This window comes from Melospiza melodia, chromosome 4 (assembly GCF_035770615.1).
Source record: "Melospiza melodia melodia isolate bMelMel2 chromosome 4, bMelMel2.pri, whole genome shotgun sequence".
Taxonomy (NCBI): domain Eukaryota; kingdom Metazoa; phylum Chordata; class Aves; order Passeriformes; family Passerellidae; genus Melospiza; species Melospiza melodia.
The window spans coordinates 2,796,329-2,813,803 of record NC_086197.1 but is presented as its reverse complement, the minus strand read 5'-3'; the positions used below and the strand labels follow the sequence as shown (position 1 = coordinate 2,813,803).

At 47.4% G+C, this 17,475-nt stretch overlaps 1 protein-coding gene across 5 annotated transcripts in view; it reads right to left on the bottom strand.

Annotated features, from left to right (window-relative positions):
- Positions 1-17,475, bottom strand: part of PLXNA4 (plexin A4) — a 512,377-nt gene that overhangs the window by 251,477 nt on the left and 243,425 nt on the right. For all 5 annotated transcript variants that reach the window (XM_063153651.1, XM_063153653.1, XM_063153652.1 and 2 more), the window contains exon 4: positions 2,619-2,750. In XM_063153651.1, the coding sequence (XP_063009721.1) occupies positions 2,619-2,750 (132 nt within the window). The remainder of the gene's footprint in view (positions 1-2,618; positions 2,751-17,475) is intronic.

Sequence of the window (17,475 nt, the reverse complement as noted above, 5' to 3'; positions counted from 1 at the left end):
GCCCAAAATGAACCTGCTCATGCTGTCATGGTCAGGGAAGTGAAGGTAGTCAACGGGCCAGCAAGAAGTGTGGAGAGCCTGGTTCTAGCATGGCTTAAAGAAAGAGGCCATGAAGGTATACAGCTGATGGGAAAGTAAAAGGCAGCTGTAAAGCAGCAGTTTCCAGGCTTGATTTTGTAAATAACTAGGTTCTCAGGCACCTTTTCTATAAACAGCAGGATTCTCAGACAGTCTTCTCATAACAGTCCTTGGCTGCTCTGGGAACAGATATGAAGGTTTTGAGAACTTTTCATATCACAGTGAGAACACTAATTTTGGTTTCAATAAACAACCACGGGTATTGTAAACAAAAGGAGGGGTTAGAGTTTTCTCTGTAACCTATCGCGAGCTCGGATTTTGCAATATGCATGAAGTTAATTAACACTATTATAAAGGGTGACTGATTTGATCAATAAATCGGAGTCGATGCTGATCAACAACAAGATGGGTCACCTCCCTTCGCTTTCAACAAAGAAGTTGTTTTTGGAAGTCTCTGGAGGAAAAATGAATTGTTTCTCTTGTTCCAGATTTCATGTTTTAAGGATGTGAGGAAATGAAGGTTGCTGTCCCACTGCCCTCTACCCCAGAGGCTTGAGACAGCCCCTGGGAGTGTCTGTAAATCTGAAGGGTTGTGCAAAGGCAGCAGTGGTGTAGAGTCTTGGGTTTCTGTGGCTGAAATGACCCCCAAGGTATTCAAAGTCTTTTTTCCCAGCCCCATGACTGAAGAAGTCATCGAGATTTCTCTGCTCTGCTTTTCAAGATTGTTTATTTTCTCTTATCTATGACATTCTTTCTCTGACCTGCTGAGATCTGTCCAGCAGGTTGGGTTGTGGCACAGTCCCTGCCCTTGGGGTGGTGTTGGCTTTTTATACTAAGAACTACCTGTACTTTATTTATAATAATTTCCCAATACCTATCACCTATGTTAGACAATCTGTCTCTGCTCTAAACCAATCCAGAAGTGTCAGCATCACAGCAGAAGACGGAGCACAAGAAGGAGAAAGAGGACAGAACATGCTCAGATTCCTCCATCTTGCCTCTTGAACCCCCATTCTAAATCCTCAAAATTCTACTTTTTAACCCTGTGACAAATTCACTATCATTCTACTCAAACTCTTGTGGCTTGTAACTCCTCACACAAAGTTGGTAATTGTTTCCATGGGCTAAAATCAAAGGCACAGGTGTTTTTGACTCTGTGCCAAGGTCTGTAATCACCCAGGGCAGCCAGAGGAATGTCCTGGGTCCCAACATGTGAGGTGACCTCAGGTGGGGCTGCACAAAGAGGACACTGAGCACACTTGAAAACCCTGGGTTGGTTATTGGCACATTCAATGTTCTTCTCCAGGGTTTTGGCCCTCAAGGAGCCCCACTCTGTGCAGAAGGAAAAAGAAAGTGCCCAGACAGGAAAAAGATGAGGAAAAGGAATGGTGTCATGCTCAAAGCTTTACAGGAGTTCAGCATCACCTGCCTTCAGCTTCTCACCCATCTCAACAAGTGATTGGAACTGTTCTCCCTTCAGGACTGGAAGGGAAATCCCATCTGTGCCCAGCATGGAGCAGATGAGAAGGAATGCCAGCTGTCATCCTGTCCTTCCTCCTGAGTTATGGTACCTCTCTTTAATCAGGAGGAATTTATAGAGACGCTCCCCTCCCCACCCCACACCAAATTTCAGGTATAAATATGCACAGTAGAGGGAAATGGTTGGAAGGAGGAAGAAACGCAGGAGGAAGAAATGACACTTGTAGATTAAAAATATAACCAGTACGACTTGTATAATAAATCATTGAACATGTATGGGTGAACATGTCTCACTCAAACTGCAGGCCTCCACTGCAGGGCAAATGCCATCACCCACCACAATCCCTCATTGCTCCCATTCTTTTTGTGGATTTAAAGCTCCTCATGAGCATCTGTGAATCAGCCAGGTATGATAGCTCAAGTAATCCTGCACACCCACAGGAATAAGTATAAACAGTGAGTTCTTCATGTAAAAGTAGCTCCTCCTCCCACCATCATCCCAAGCAGCAAACTTCCCAAGGCCATGAATTCCAGTGAAATCAGCCAGGATTCCATGCTGAATACCCAGATTCCTTCCCTGGGATCTGGCTGCCAGCATTTTCAATCACAATGCCAACACCACAGCAGAAACACCACACTAAACTTGGCCTGCACACAGGCTGGTAGCATCCTGCACTCCTGCCCAGTGTCCCAAAGAGGCTCCAGCCTCTCCAAAAACTCCAGTTAGAGCCAAATTATTCAGTGCTACACCTTCCTGTGTCTGTGGCAGATGCAGCCACAGTTTGGGTGGGGATGGAGAACAATGCAGCAGCAATTCCTTGTCCAGCAGCCAGCAGGACAAAGCAATTCTGGGGGTGGTTCCTGCCCCTTGAGCTCTGTACCCCTGGTCCCTCAATATTACAAAAGCGTGTAAATGCCATGGATTTATGGCATAAAAACTCCGAGGTTGACAACAAAGCACATCCTTGTAGGAAATGGCGGAATTCATGAGCAGCCTGATGTCCACAGCAGGACGGAGCTGAAAGGTTTATAAAGCACCCCGGGCTGCTGGAGTTCCTTACCTGCTTCTCAGACATGATGTAGAGGTGTTCATGGTCCATGGAGAAGGCCATGTCCCGGAGGATGGGGCCAGTGTCCACCACCTGCACGATCTCGTACTCCAGCGTGTTCTTGGTGGTGCCATCCACGCGGATCTGTGCAGCAATAACAAGAGCAGAGGGAGAACATGAGGACTTTCCCCTCCTTCCACTGAAAACAAATAATTACAGAACCACAGAATGCTTTGTGTTGAAATGAAGCTTAAAGACCATCTCATTCCAAACTTCCTGCCACGGGCAGGGACAGCTTCCACCATCCCAGGCTGCTCCAAGCCCTGTCCAGCCTGGCCTTGGACACTGCCAGGGATCCAGGGGCAGCCACAGCTGCTCTGGGAAGCCTTCTCTCTCTCACTGCACTCACAGTAATATATATCTACTTATAATATATACACAAAATTATATTTAGATATTTATATACTTATTTTAAAATTTATATCTACTTTTAATTTTTTATTCATATTCATAGGTTTTTTCATATGTTTCTATTTATAGTTATATGTTTTTTATAGTTATAGTAATATTTACATTAGTTGTATTTTGTATATGTTATATATTTATTTTTATACATAATGATATATTATATATGCACGTTATTTATATTATATGTATATATTAGATGTTATCATAAATATATACATATGCGTAGATATATAATACATAGTGTGTATATATATTATATATTATAACATATACTGTATATTTACACATATACATATCTATCCATGTACATATATATTATAGATAGATATAAATAAATATACAATATTATATATATATATTACACAAAATAATCCCTAGACAAATGCATTGTGCCCCAGGTCTTTCAGACTACAACCACTGCCAACAAAAAGTGAACTTTTCCCAGCCTCCCCACCAAAAGGACAGAGCAGATTTCACCACCTCTGCTGGTCCCATCAACACAAGAGCATTGTAAGAACAATGCAGATCCTGCTGGCTTTTATCTGGCACTGTCACTGTGCTCCTGTCACCGCCTGGACAAATCCACCACGCTCAAAATGATGGCAATGAGGGAAGGATCTGTGGTGGTGATGAGCAGGAGATAAAAAACCACGTAAATCTGCAGGAGTGACTCACTGGAATGCCACTCAGATAATATTATTGCTCTTATTGCTAATGTTCCACGGGGCAATTTATTATTGCAGGGTGTTCAGTGCAACACAGACTATTTCTCTTGTTGATTGCATATATCAGGTGTTGGAATCAGTCCTGCACCAGTGTGGCACCTTATGATTCCAGACACCTCTCATAACAGGGTGTCACTGAGGGACATCAATAACTGGGATTATGAGGAGGAACCAGACAAACAGTCCCAGTCTGTCCCTGACAGTGATCCAGTGATGCAGAAGAAAATGCAGAAAATTACAGACTTTTCTTTGCCTGCTTAAAAACAATTTCTAGAGTTTGGGCTCAAAAGCAGCTGGAGAAGGTTTGCAATCTCTTTCAATATAGAGCAAGTCATGATAAAATAGCTGTTCTCAGGAGTTCTCCTGAACCTTGTGAGGCTCTCTACAGCAGCAAACCCCACAGTCATGTTTCAGAGTTTCGTGTTTCCACATTCCTTATCTCCCTCTATTTCCCATGTGTTGCCTTTCACTTCCTGAAAATATTCTATCCTGCAGCAACACAAACACCACAGCACCTTTCCCTGAAAGAAACAAAGTTGTAGGAGATCTTCATCCTGCCCCACATTATCATCTCCATTCCTTCCTGACCAAAGATTCCCAGCCTGCAGTTGGATAGCTGAGCAAAAAGCACCCTTCCCATCCAAGGGAAATAACAAGCTGTGGAGAACTTATGGTGTCAAGACCTGTTCCCACTATTCCCTGGCACAGGGCACAGTCCTTGAGTTTGCTCCTTCTGTATCAACCTCTCAGCCAAGAAACTGAGCCTGAATCATCTTCTGTACTGGAAAGTCAAAGAGAAGGGAACAGAGGGAATGATAAAGGGTCTGGAAAGTCTGTATGAGGAAAGGACAGCAGTGATATACAGATTGTTATCTTTGTCCTTCCTTGATGTGCTCACCTGCTGTGGGACAACAAAGGAATATTATTTCCCCAAGAAAGATAAGGAAAATGAAGCAGAAAGGACGTAGAGGGGCTCTCTGTGCCAGCAAAGGGTGTGGAGGGTGCTCAGGGATGCTCAGATCCTGCATATTATCCATCAGACTCCCCAGAAGTGGGAGCACGTGCTGGCCTTGGCTGCTGGGCTGCCCCAATGACAGGGGAGGATTTGCAGTTAATTTGTCATCTTGATGGAGCTGCTGATGAGAGCAACACACGTCCAACAGCAGCACACACAGAGGTCAGGGCATGAAGTCCAGCACTGAGCATCCCTGATGCACCAAGGGGTCAGGGACTGAATCCCAGCACTGAACATGCCTTAAATACAAAGGACTCGAGGTCTAAAGCCCAGCACTGAACATTCCTGAAACACAAAGAATTCAGAGTCTGAAGCCCAGCACTGAACTTTGCTGAAACATGAAGAATTCAGGGTCTAAACACTGAACATCACTGAAACACAAAGAATTCAGAGTCTGAAGCCCAGCACTGAACATCCCTGGAATACAAGAATTCAGGGTCTGAAGTCCAGCCCTGAACATCCCTGAAACACAAAGAATTTGGGGTCTGAATCCCAAAGAATTCAGGGTCCAAACACTGAACATCACTGAAACACAAAGAATTCACAGCCTAAACAGCAGCACTGAACATCCCTGACTCCCACAAGCTCTAGCTGCCTGGGAGCCAAGGCTTGCTCATTTCTGTGGTCTCTCACAGGGAAATTCAGCTCCTCTGAGTCCTTCCTTCTTGAAAGTGGACCCTGATGTAAATCACCCATGAGGTCAAGGGCAAAGATGCCAAGAGGCTTGGGCTGATTCATTCCCCTTAGGACAAGCAGGGGAAAGGAAGGAGGCAGGAGGAGCACAGGGGGCTCCCTGTTGGGGCTCTGCTCCAAGCACACCAAATACCCCCAGGACAGGAGCCTTTCCTCTTTCCCTCTGAGCCTTTCCAGCTCCAAGTTCTCCCTCTCAGAGAGCTTTTTCTGCTGTCTCCACTCTGCCTCCCCTCAGTCCCTCAGCTTCTCATTCCCGTCACAGCATCCTCGCTCTCGGCTGATCCCTGTGCTAAACAAACCTCACATCTCCACTTTGACCTTGAATTTCCAGCACCACCGTGGTCAGATCTGCAGGCTGCCAGATATGTAAGCAGCCAATTATCACCCCAGGGCTCAGTCACTGTCCTCAGCCTTTGCCAGGCCCCATTAGAGGGGAAAGAAAACGGAGATGGAAGAGACAGGCTGGAGAGGAGTTAACAAACCATGGAGACAGGAGGCACAGCCCCCAGGGATCTCCCCTGTGCATTTGGTGCAGGTAAAAGATTGCAGAGGCTTCACACCAGGAATGCAGAGCTACTCGGAAGTGATTTAACAGCTATTGCTGGCCTAATAGCCTGAAAAGTCATTATTTGGCATAGGGGGAGGGAGGGAAGGAGGGACAGGGCTCCTTGTGCTGTACATGTGCAAACACACACACGTGTCACACACCCACAGCTCTACATAGAGAAAGCCCTCTCTCTATTAAATCTAGTGGCTAATAAAAAAGAAAATTCAGAAAAAGGCCAGAAAATCTGGCAGACACCAACCCACGCTGCACAGCCTGTGCGAGCCCTGTGCCAGCAGTGAGGTGATTATTGGAGACTGCAGCCACAAGTGTAGCCTCTAACTCCAACCATCCCTTTACCTGTCTTAAATACTCTCTTTCCTATGTTGGACCCCAGGCACAGAACCCTGAGGATCTCCACCTGTCCTGCACATTCTTCACAGTCCTGAACATCAGACAACACAACTGGATTTTCTCTTAGAGATTTATTCCTGGCTCCAAGGCTCCTACTAGAACCAGGGCACTTGGGCTGGTGAAAAAAAAAAAAAATCAGAGAAGAGTCTGTGAAGGAAAAATGGGAAGATTCTCATCAAAGCCTGCAGTGATCACCACTAAAGTCAGGGAGCCAGAGACAATCTCTGCTTGGAAACACAACTTTCCAGCTGCAGGGAATTTGAAGAATGTACCACCCCTTCCTTCTGCTCCTGCTCTTCTCTGCTGGCCTCAGCCCCAAGCCCCACCTGAAGCTGGGGTGCTGGCATGGATGGAGTTTTCTTCTGACTGAATTATGGACATTTCCATATTCAAGTTGTTTTTTTGGGGGCTGTGGGGGATGAGAACCTGACAAACAGTCCAGGTGGGGACCACTTCTGGGAGCTGCCTGTGAACCATGAGCTCTTCAGCAGGGCAAGAGGGAAGGGGACAATAAGTGACAGAAGGGCTCCAGGACCATGTATCAGTCTCAAAATGCCCAGTCCACCACAACCCACAGTCCACAAACACCCCCATCACCTCCACAACAGCATCACCCACCTGCTCCCCCTCCCTGAATGTCTGTCCTGGACATGCCCACTCCTCAGAGCCCCAGATGCTCAGCTGTCACAGACATCTTTTATGAAAAATCCTTTCCTTAGGATTTTTCCTCCTGAGAATCTGAGAGGCCTCAGGAACAAAATGCAAACATTGATTATCTGCTGCTGTGGAATGCAACAGGTGGATCTTTGATTGGCCCATGTTGGTTGTTTCTAATTAATGGCCAATCACAGTCAGCTGGCTCAGACTCTCTGTCCAAGACAGAAGTTTTTGTTATTCATTCTTTGTTATTCTATTCTTAGCCAGCCTTCTGATGAAATCCTTTTTCTATCCTTTTAGTATAGTTTTAATATAATATACATCATAAAATAATAAAGTAAGCCTTCTGAAACATGGAGTCAACATTCTCGTCTCTTCCCTCAACCTGAGACCCCTGTGAACACGGTCACACTCAGCTCAGCTCCCTTGTCCTCCTTTAACCCAGGACATGTGGGAGGGCCCAGCACTCTCAGGCTGCACATTAATCCTGTTTCTTCCTGGAAGGCTTCACTCCCTGGGCTTGGCTGCTATTAAAACATCAGCGTGATGCTTCCCGAAGGTCAACTACCAAGGGACCCATTCTGGCAGCTGTTTGTTTGTTTGTCTGAACATTATCGAGGGCTGGCTGTTTATTTACATCCACTGAAGTATCAGACAATAAATATCCTCTCCCAGTAGCAAACAGATGCTTGCACTCGAATGTTCCGGCTTCAAAATGATCTCCTTAATGAGCAAACAACACCATTAATCTTTAAAGACACAGGCTCCGGCCTTCTCTGAGCTCCCACCCTGGCCATGGCTACACCCACAGGCATCCCTGGCAAGCAGCCCACGGGTCTGGTAGATGAAAGAAGGTAAAAGATACCTTCCATCCCTTGGCTGGTGGTTTTCAGCCTTATCTGGGTCTCCCCAGCTGCTGAGGGATCCACAGGAGGCTGATGCTCAAGGACAGTTTCCCCAGCAAGTTGGTGGCAGATGCCTCAATCACGCTTCTAAGAGGGGCATGGAGGTGGGTATCACGTAGTTATCAAAGAGAGGGACACAATAAATCCTCCAAATCATGGGGATGGACTCAAAATTGTCAAGGAAAGAACAGTGGGATTGGGGGACAAAAGGAATTGGTGGTAGCAAGCATGTGGTGCCTTTGCTGGAAGATAAATCATGATTGTGGCAAAAAAGAAAATATTTTTAGGCTCAGCAGAGCAACAGAAACACCTGCCTTCCAGAGAGGGCCACATACTTCTGTTAGCACCTCTATTCTTTCCTATAAAGGGACATTTCCTGCTAAAATCCATCCACACAGATGTACTTCAGGAGCTTTATTCCAGGCCCATCAAAGCCTGATCCTGTAGACTGAATCAGTGTTTGGAGCACGTTAACATTATCCAGTTTTGGTTTATTCAAGAAAAAGCACTGGCACAGGTTGCTCAGAGAGGTTTTTGATGTCCCATCCTAGGAAGTGTTCAAGGCCAGGTTGGATGGGACTTGGAGCCTGATCTAGTGCAATGTGTCCTTTCAAAATTATCTCCAGACTCACTTCAGAAACACACTCCTAACCCAATCTCCTGCTGCAACCCCACTTCTATTTTATTTGTCCAAGCAGCTTGGACTGGTCTCTGGCAGCAAAATAAAAAAAAGGAAAACTTCCACTGTGCCAACTGGGCTCAGCTGTTTCCTGCCCCTTTAAAACCATCACTCCTGGCCCACCAGAGTTAAAATAAGGTCCCCTTCAATTAATATCTCTGCATAAAGCACTTTAAAACCATCTAGGGATGCTGGGAGCATGGTGGGGAGCAGATCACAATGACCAGCCAGCCAGGCAGCAGGAGCAGACGCTGGGTGGATGAGAGTCATTACAAATAATTAAACCAATAACTAAGCAGAAGAGGAGCTCGGTGAACCATGGTACGCTCGGCCAAGCCATCCCTCCCCACCACTCTACTTTTTGTGCAGTGTCAGCAGCCCCTGGGCTGATGAAGTTCCAGGGAATTCATCACGTCCTGCCCCAGCGCTTCCAGCCACTCTCACTCAAGTCATGCTGGTGGCTTCTTTTGGCCATGAAATTGCCCCAGTTCCCCAGGGAGGGTTGTCCTGGTTTAGGGCAAATTTGGTAGAGAATCTCCAAAGGGGCCCCTCCAGAAAGCAAGCCCACACAACCCCTCCCCTCAACTGGTTTGGGAAGGATTCTCAGAGAGAAGTGGAAAGAACCTGTTTATTTAACAGGCAAAGCACCCCCCCAGCACACAAAATGAACAATACCAGATGACACCACTCTTTCACTACTCTGAAAAATATGACAAATTCAGAAAGTGTCTCATGGGGGTGATTGCTCTGTTTTCAGTCCCTCCTGTGCTGGGGCAGCTGCTGCCCAGAGTAGGCCCCAGTAGGCCACAAGGTGCAAACTCTCAGTGTTCCCAGGTCCCAGTCCAGAGCAGGTTCAAACTGGTTCAAAAAAGAAACGGAGAAACAGTCCAGGAAGAAATTTGGACTGTTTAGCTAAACTAGCTAACTAGCAGAAGCAAGAGCAAGCAGAAGCAAGAGCGAGAGAGCAAAGCAAAAAGCCCAGCAAAAAGCAAAAGCAGCACTATGCACTGCCCCGTCTCTGTGCTCCGCCAGCCGTGGGGGAGGAGCTGATAAGAAAACTTAAACAAAACTTTCTCTCTTCAGAGCCAGTCTTAAAGGCACAGAACATAATAACCAGCATAAACAGAACGCATGAATGGGGATACAAGCATCATAACATCACCCTAGGACAAGGGGATTAAATGGGCTGCCAGGAAAATTGCAAGGGTGGATTTCAAAGAGAAAATCCTTCAGGTCATGGAATCAGGCCCTGCTGCTTCTGCCAGGGTGCAAGGGAGCAACCATGACTGTGGTACGGCCTTGGAAAGTAGGGAAAATGTTTTGGGCAGGGAAAGCAAGAGGCGGGAGGACAAGCTTTGTCCTCCCCATCCTCTCAGGCAGCCTTCCTTTGCTGTCCCTGCCTCTCCTTCTCGCAGGGTACCTCACTCAAATCACCATCATCATTTCTCACTATTGGATTAAGGATCTGCAAACACCATTTCCAAACACCATTTCCAGGGCATCCGAGCAGTCCTGGAGCCCAGCACATCAATCCAGGCTGCTCTGAGAAGGGCCCAGCCAGAGCCTTACGACTGCACAGGGGCCACTAATACTTCATTGCTTTTCCAATAGCAGTTCCTCCCTCTTTTATGAACCTAATGTTCCCCAGAGGATGCCAGGACTGCTGGCTGCTGTTCCTGGCATGGAGAGGGAGAAAGGACACAGCAAACATGAGCTCATGTCAGGCCCTTCTGCTGATCACCTATTCCTGCTTTTCCATTGATTTGGGTCTCATTATGGAGCTCTATTGATCCCAGCAAAGACAGGGAAAGGGCTGGTGACACTCCATGTTCTGCCCATTTCCCTCCTTTTTCCAGTAAAATAATCTGTTCTAATTTGCCTAAAGCCTATTAACAGGAGATCAATTCCTAATAGAACATGGCATTTCAATAGCCCTGTCTATCCACGGATCCTAAAGACCTTTAGAAACACTAATTGAAAAAGCAAGGCATGAGGTATCCTTAACTCCTGCCTCAGCCAGCAGCTGTCTCTCTTCTCCTGTACACGTGTTTTAAAGTGCTGTGTGCCTGGACCATGCCAGCCCAGCCAAACACAGATCTCAGAGCACCTCCAGCCATGTGGACACCAGGAAATCCTGGTGTTTCCAGTGTTCTTGAAGCTCCTGCTCTCAGTGCAGTCCAGAACCCCAAGTGTCATGACAGGAGCCACTCTGAGCAGAGGGGAGAGCTGATCTGGACAGGAGAGTCATGGAATCATGGGATGGTTTGGGTGGGAAGTTACCTTAAAGACAATCCAGTTCCCTCCCTGCCATGGGCAGGGACACCTTCCACTATCCCAGGTTGCTCCAAGCCTTGTCCAACCTGGTCTTGGGCACTTCCAGGGATCCAGGGGCAGCCACAGCTCCTCTGTGCCAGGGCCTCTCCACCCTCACAATGAGGAATTTCCGCCTAATATCTAATCTAAATCCCTCCTCTTTTACTTTAAAAGGGTTCCTCTATCACCCAGGTAAAAGTCACTGTCCCAAAATGTAGGTGCTCCTGAGTGCACCACACAAAACAGAAGGGACAGCAAAGCAGGCTGGCCTTGCAATCCCGTGAGGTTCCTGGTTTGTATTTCCTTTGTCCAGTTCTCATGTGACAGAATCACTAAGGTTGGAAAAGACCTCCAAGATCATCAAATCCAATCTCACAGAACAAATCTTCTTGTCAGCAAACAAGGCTTGTTTGCTGCACCTACAGCACAGCAACAGCCAGGGAGAATGGTTCTTCCTCAGCTCTCCCCCAGGCCCTTTTCTCCCAGCAGCAATCCAGGGTTTTGACGAAGAAAGCTTTCCTAGAATAACTGCTGGCTAATCCTGATCATCTGCAGGCACTGCAGTGTAATCCCCACCCCAGGCCAGGGGACACAGGGCCTGCATGGGGCAGGCCACGGGGTTTAATCCCTGCACTGGAGTCACCCACTGACCTCTGGTGTAATCCTGGAAAATTGGGTCAAACACAGCTGTGCCTGGCTGCTGGATAGGAGGAGATCACCCTGCAGAGCCAGCACAGAGGGCTCCTTCTTCAGGAGGCCCAAGAGAAACAGGGGACAAGATGCTGGTGGGCATCTGCTTTGGTTTTCTAGAGACACAGGGGTCACTAAGCCTTGACAGAGCTCCTGGGTGTATTGGTTCCATGGTGGGTCACTGTCTCACACACATCCAGCACAGTGGGCTCCACTGGGATCACAGACTGGTTTGGGTTGGAAAGGATCTTAAAGCTCAGCTCATCTCATTCCACCGCCTGCCTTGGGCAAGGACACCTCTGACTACACCAGGTTCCTTCGAGCCCTGTCCAGCCTGGCCTTGGACACTTCCAGGGATCCAGGGGCAGCCACAGCTTCTCTGAGCACCTTGTGCCAGGGCCTGCCCACCCTCACAGGGAAGCATTTCTCCTTAATATCCAATCTAAATCTACACTTCGTCAGCTTAAAGCCACCTTCTTTGGGCCAGAGGTTCCTTCAAGCCCAAAGACAAATTCCCAGCTGACAGAAATCCCCTTTTTCCAGTCCACAGCACAGGACTGCTGCCCCATCCCCATTAACATTTATTGCAAGACATACTCCTGGCTGCAACGGAGTTATGAATTAAATTAGACAAAGTGAAAGAATTGCTGTCACCTTATTGCAGGGGCTCCATACCTTCTTAGCATTTGAGCAGCTCCTCAGAGCTCTGACTCTTTCCTCTTCACAAAGCAGCCAACTGACTCCAGTTCCCTTCTTAACACCACCCCACTCTTTTATAGCATCTTCTTCTCACTGGTTACAGCTGTGGCCTGTTAAAGTCAGGCCTGTTCCTAATCTTTGATAATTGGCCCAGCTGCAGCTCCTTAGGGGTAAAATTACTTTCTACACTATCTTTATTTTCTTATATTCTATCCCCCTACAAAGAATGACTTTCTCTTCAAGCCCTTCATTCTGGGCTTGGACATCACCTAACACAGTGAGGGCTTCTGACTGCTGCTCCCAGCACCATAAAAATTAACAATTACAGCTTGAAGAGAACTGCAGGGCTCACCCCACAGTGAAACAGCAGAGGGAAGGGAAGGACATGAGCAGGTCCCTGTCCCCCAGTAGGGAGAGCTGTCAGGTATGTGCAGCTCTCACAAGCAGGAGCCCCTTGACAGATGACATCATTTTTGAGAGCGTGGTTTACACGCTCTCCCCCGGCGCTCCCTGATTGATAAATTAGACACTCACGAGCCATGTGCTAATCAATGCAAATCATTAGTTTGTAACAACACAAGGCAAGCTCGGCACGGCTCATTTTTCAAGGTAATGGCCTGCCAAGCATCCGTGTTCAGCTCTGAGCCCTGCCAGGCAATCCATTACGGGGCTGCTGGCACTCACCTATGGCACCAGGCTGAGTGAGGCCTCTGCAGTCCAGTCCCCACCAAGGGCTGTGAGCAGTGCAAGGGCTCCAAACCTGCTCTTCCTGCTCTTCCTCCTCCTCCTCCTCCTCAGCTCATGCTGCCAGTGGCCACCCTAGACCCAGACATTTGGAATGCACTTGCTCCCACAGACCCTGTGGTGCCTCAGGTTTAGCTTTTATATTTTTCAGATTCTCTTCTGTGGTGCATCAGGTTTTAGCTTTTATATTTTTCACATTCTGTGCTGCTTTAGTGCGTGGGTCTGGGCTTCATATTATGGGATGGTGAGCTCTGTGCACAGAGCAGGGAGACAAAACAATTCCTGCTCCAGCTGGGCACCAAGGACAAACTGTCACTGTCATATTTTCTGAAAAATCTTCTTTGCCCAGGATTTCTTCTCCTGGGAAGCTGAGAAGCCTCAGAGAAAAAGGAAAACAATATTATCTCATTTGCTTCTCCTGTGTTTTGCTGCTTTGGAATGTGTTTGGAGATTGTTTATCCAACAGGTGATTTTTCACTGTTTTCACGTGAATTGTTTAGATTCATTGGCCAATCAGTGCCAGGCTGTGTTGGGACTCCGGAGAGAGTCACAAGTACTCATTAGTATCTTTTAGCCTTCTGTCTGTATTGTTTCTGTATTCATTAGTATAGTGTAGTATAGCATTATATAATATAATATAATATAATTTAATATAATATAATATAATATAATATAATATAATATAATATAATATAATATAATATAATATAATATAATATAATATAATATAATATAATAATATAGTAATAAATTATCCTTCTGAGAACATGGAGTCAGATTCACCATTTCCTCCTTCATCCTGGGCACCCAGCAAATACCACAACAAATGCCCCAAATCTCAGCCCAGGAGCACAAACCCCGTGGGCTGGAGAGAGAAAAACAAGCAGGGTGGGACTGCCTGGGCTAAAGCTGCAATGGGACAATGAACTGCAAGGTGCAAATGGAGCAGAGCTGATCCCAGGGACAGACCCCGGCAGCGCTCGTGCATTTTGGGGCCGTTTTGGTTCATCTTGGGTGCAGCCCTGGCTGGGCTCTGCTGCTGCCCAAGGTGCAGCCATGGAGGAGATGCTGTGAATGAATCCCTGCTTTACTCTGGAACTCTGCCCAGCCTCTGCTCTAGCTCAGCCTTCTTAAGGCATCACCTGGACATTTGTTCTCCACTTACCCCAACCCTGCAACCTAAAATTAAAGTTATTTAAGCCTGAAAAACTGTGCTCTGTCCTCTATCAGTGGAAAATGAAGGTGGGTACTCAAGGTGTTGACCTGCAGGTGTGTCCTAGGAAAGCCCATGCTGGCATCAGTGGCATCTCAAAAGGACAATGTCTGCATCAAGCTGTGCCTGGCCAAATAAAGAGGCCATTGGAATGCTCCAGCCACCAGATTTAACACCCAAATTTCTGGCCTCAGGCTCTTACGAGCTCTGTCCAGCTGCGTGAATGCTTTGAGGGAATGAAACTTCATCAGGGAAGGATATGCCACCACTGACCATCCAGTAGAAAAGGACAAGGGTGGGACAATTCTGCTTCTGCACCACAGGAGCCCATCCAGGCTCTGTGTCTGCCTCCCAAGCTCTGCAGGATTTCAGTCTCACTGGCAACAAAGCAGTCTCTTCATCCTTGGGTTATTCTCAGGCACAAATCCTGCCATGGGTGCTCTGCAGAGCCACTCCAGGTCCTTCATGGAAAATAAGGATTCTCTGTTTGACATTCCCAGAGGTAAAGCTCAGGTCTCACAGAGAGGGTCCTGCTGCTGGATGTTCATATTTATGATCCCAGTGGATAAACTCAAAGGTCACCCCAGTGCCACTCGTGTGCTTCTGTTTCTCCCAAACTGGTGGAATTTCTTTTAAAAGACCAATATTTTGGGAACTACCTAACTTTTAAATATTTATGGCGGTTATTGCCATCACTCCTGGTTCTTCATAAAGAGACTGCTTTGGGTCACAGTGGTTTTGATTGGGATTAAGGGAAAAATAATGAAAAAAAGTATGAAAATTAAATTTTTACATGTGCTAGCATGGATGTCAGCTCGCGAGCTGCAGAAACCAAAATGCTCCCTCAAATCTGGTCAGCTCTTCAGCAAAGCTCAAACCCTAGATAAAAATAATTCAGACAAATTGCAACACCAGAGAGACTCAGAGTTTTCCCTCAGAAATTTCACCCAGTGTGTATGACCAGGACTGACCAGACACAACGATCCCAACGCAGCTGGCCCAGAGCACAAACCCTTCTGTGGGACAGCTCAAAAACCCAGTCAGGGAGTAATATGACATGGAATGAAGACAGATGCACCACAAGACAGGCTGTATGATGAATGCAAGCCCTTTATAAGTGTCTGTTCACGGGGCTGAGGGACCAGACTCGGGCAGGGATGAGCTCATCCCGCCGGGAACGCGCTGACCCCGAGGGTTGGGAGCCATGGGGAGGGGGTGCAGGGCAGCACCACAAAGGGTCCTTTGAGTGTGGCCAGACAGGGAGAGCTTGGAGACACCCACGGATCCTCACCACACTGTGGCACTTGAGAGGGAGCCAGCTGCCCTTTGGCAACGGGAGGGAAGAGTGGAGACACGGGAATTCTCATGGAGACACGGGAATTCTTGTGGAGATGCAGGCAGCAGGGCATACATCAGCACAGCAGTGTGAAAGGGTATCCAGGCAGGCAAAACAGGGGGTGTGGAGGCACCTGGATCATCCAGGATCATCCTCCTGGCTCGAGGATGTGATCACCGAGGGGTGATGGAGAGATGAGCACACACATGTGCTGACCAAAAATGAGAGAAAAACAGAATCATGGAATACTTGGGCTGGAGAGGACACCTCTAAAGGTCACCTGGTTCAACAGCCAGGGACATCTCCAACTGGATCAGCTTGCTCAGAGTCCCGTGTAGCCTGGCCTGGAATGATTCCAGGGAAGGTACATCCACCGGCTCTCTGTACAACGTGAGCCAGTTGTAAAAACTCCTTTACCTCTCATCTAAATCAACCATCCTTCGGGATAAAACCATCACCCCTTGTCCTATCACACCCAGCAGAGTCTGTGGAGACCACAGGCATTCCCCCAAAAGGAGCTGGGATAGATAACCCAGGGATCAGATCCCAAGGAGGGCATTTCCACACCTCGGGTGGTGCAGGGCCCTGGGCAGCTCCAGGCGCCAGCAAGGGCAGCGAACTCAATCACAGCCTGACACATTCAATCTTGGAGATAGAGAGACACATTTGCAATCTCCCTTTCAAGCTTAAGAGAGGCAGACCAAAGCTCCTGCTTTGCTGAGGATTTGGGCACTTTCTCTTAAAAAAAAAAAATCAAAAGTCGTATCCCAGAGATGATATCACCGGTCAAGTGAGATTGGCTGTTCTTGCACTGATATTTGTGTCAGACGCTGGTGCTAAATGGCTTCAGAATTGCAGAGTGATGGGCTGTGAGTGCATCACTGAAAAGAGAGAAATCTGGGACCCACAGCTCTTTTCTCACTCCCTCCCTGAGAGCACTGGGTTTGGGTGGGTGGCACAGGAACAATCCCTGTCAGCAAATGGGGACAGGTTATCTCCAGGGCCAGGGGAAAGGGGAACCTGGAAGAAAAGCTGTCCCCAGCCCCTTTTGTCAGCTGACACCCCTGGGGCTAAGGTTGAGATAATGAGGGCCCACATATCTCTGGGCCCCAGCCCCACTGACAGGGCTGTGCTCTGCAAAAAGGTTATTGTGATTCAATTGCTGACTCTTTCAGCTCCTGGGCTCCTCAATGCCAAGGTGACCTATTAAGAACTTAATATCAGATAAAAAAAACATCCCTCAAAGCTTTTTTAACCTTCATAATCTATGTTTATCCACAGAAAATAGAAGGAGGAGAGAAGAAGAGAAAGCGAATGCTTATCTTCCAATATTACCTCAGATAAAAGGGAAGCACCATCTGGGGACAAAACCTCACATTTGACCTTTCTCCCCTCTCATGAAAGCAGCCAGAAAACTGATCCAGCACTGAAACAGTGGACGAGGCCTCATCCATTCATGTCCCATAGACTAAAGGATGTTACCAATCTACCACAGGTTCTCTGATTTTGTGTCTGACACCTGACCAGGGAGGACTCTCTGCAGCCCAGCCCCAGCACAGACTCCTTTCTCCCCATCCAGCCCCAAATGAGCAGCACTGAGCCCAGCAAGCCCCAGCTCTTCCACCAGCCAACGTCAGCAAAGGTCCCACTGAGGCCTTTGTGTCCCCAAAAACTCCTTTAGTGACCCAAAGATGTCTCTCATGCTTTTTTTTTTCCTTCCAGGAACACCAGACAATTTGTTGGTCCTCTCCATTCAGAGAATCACAGACTGGTT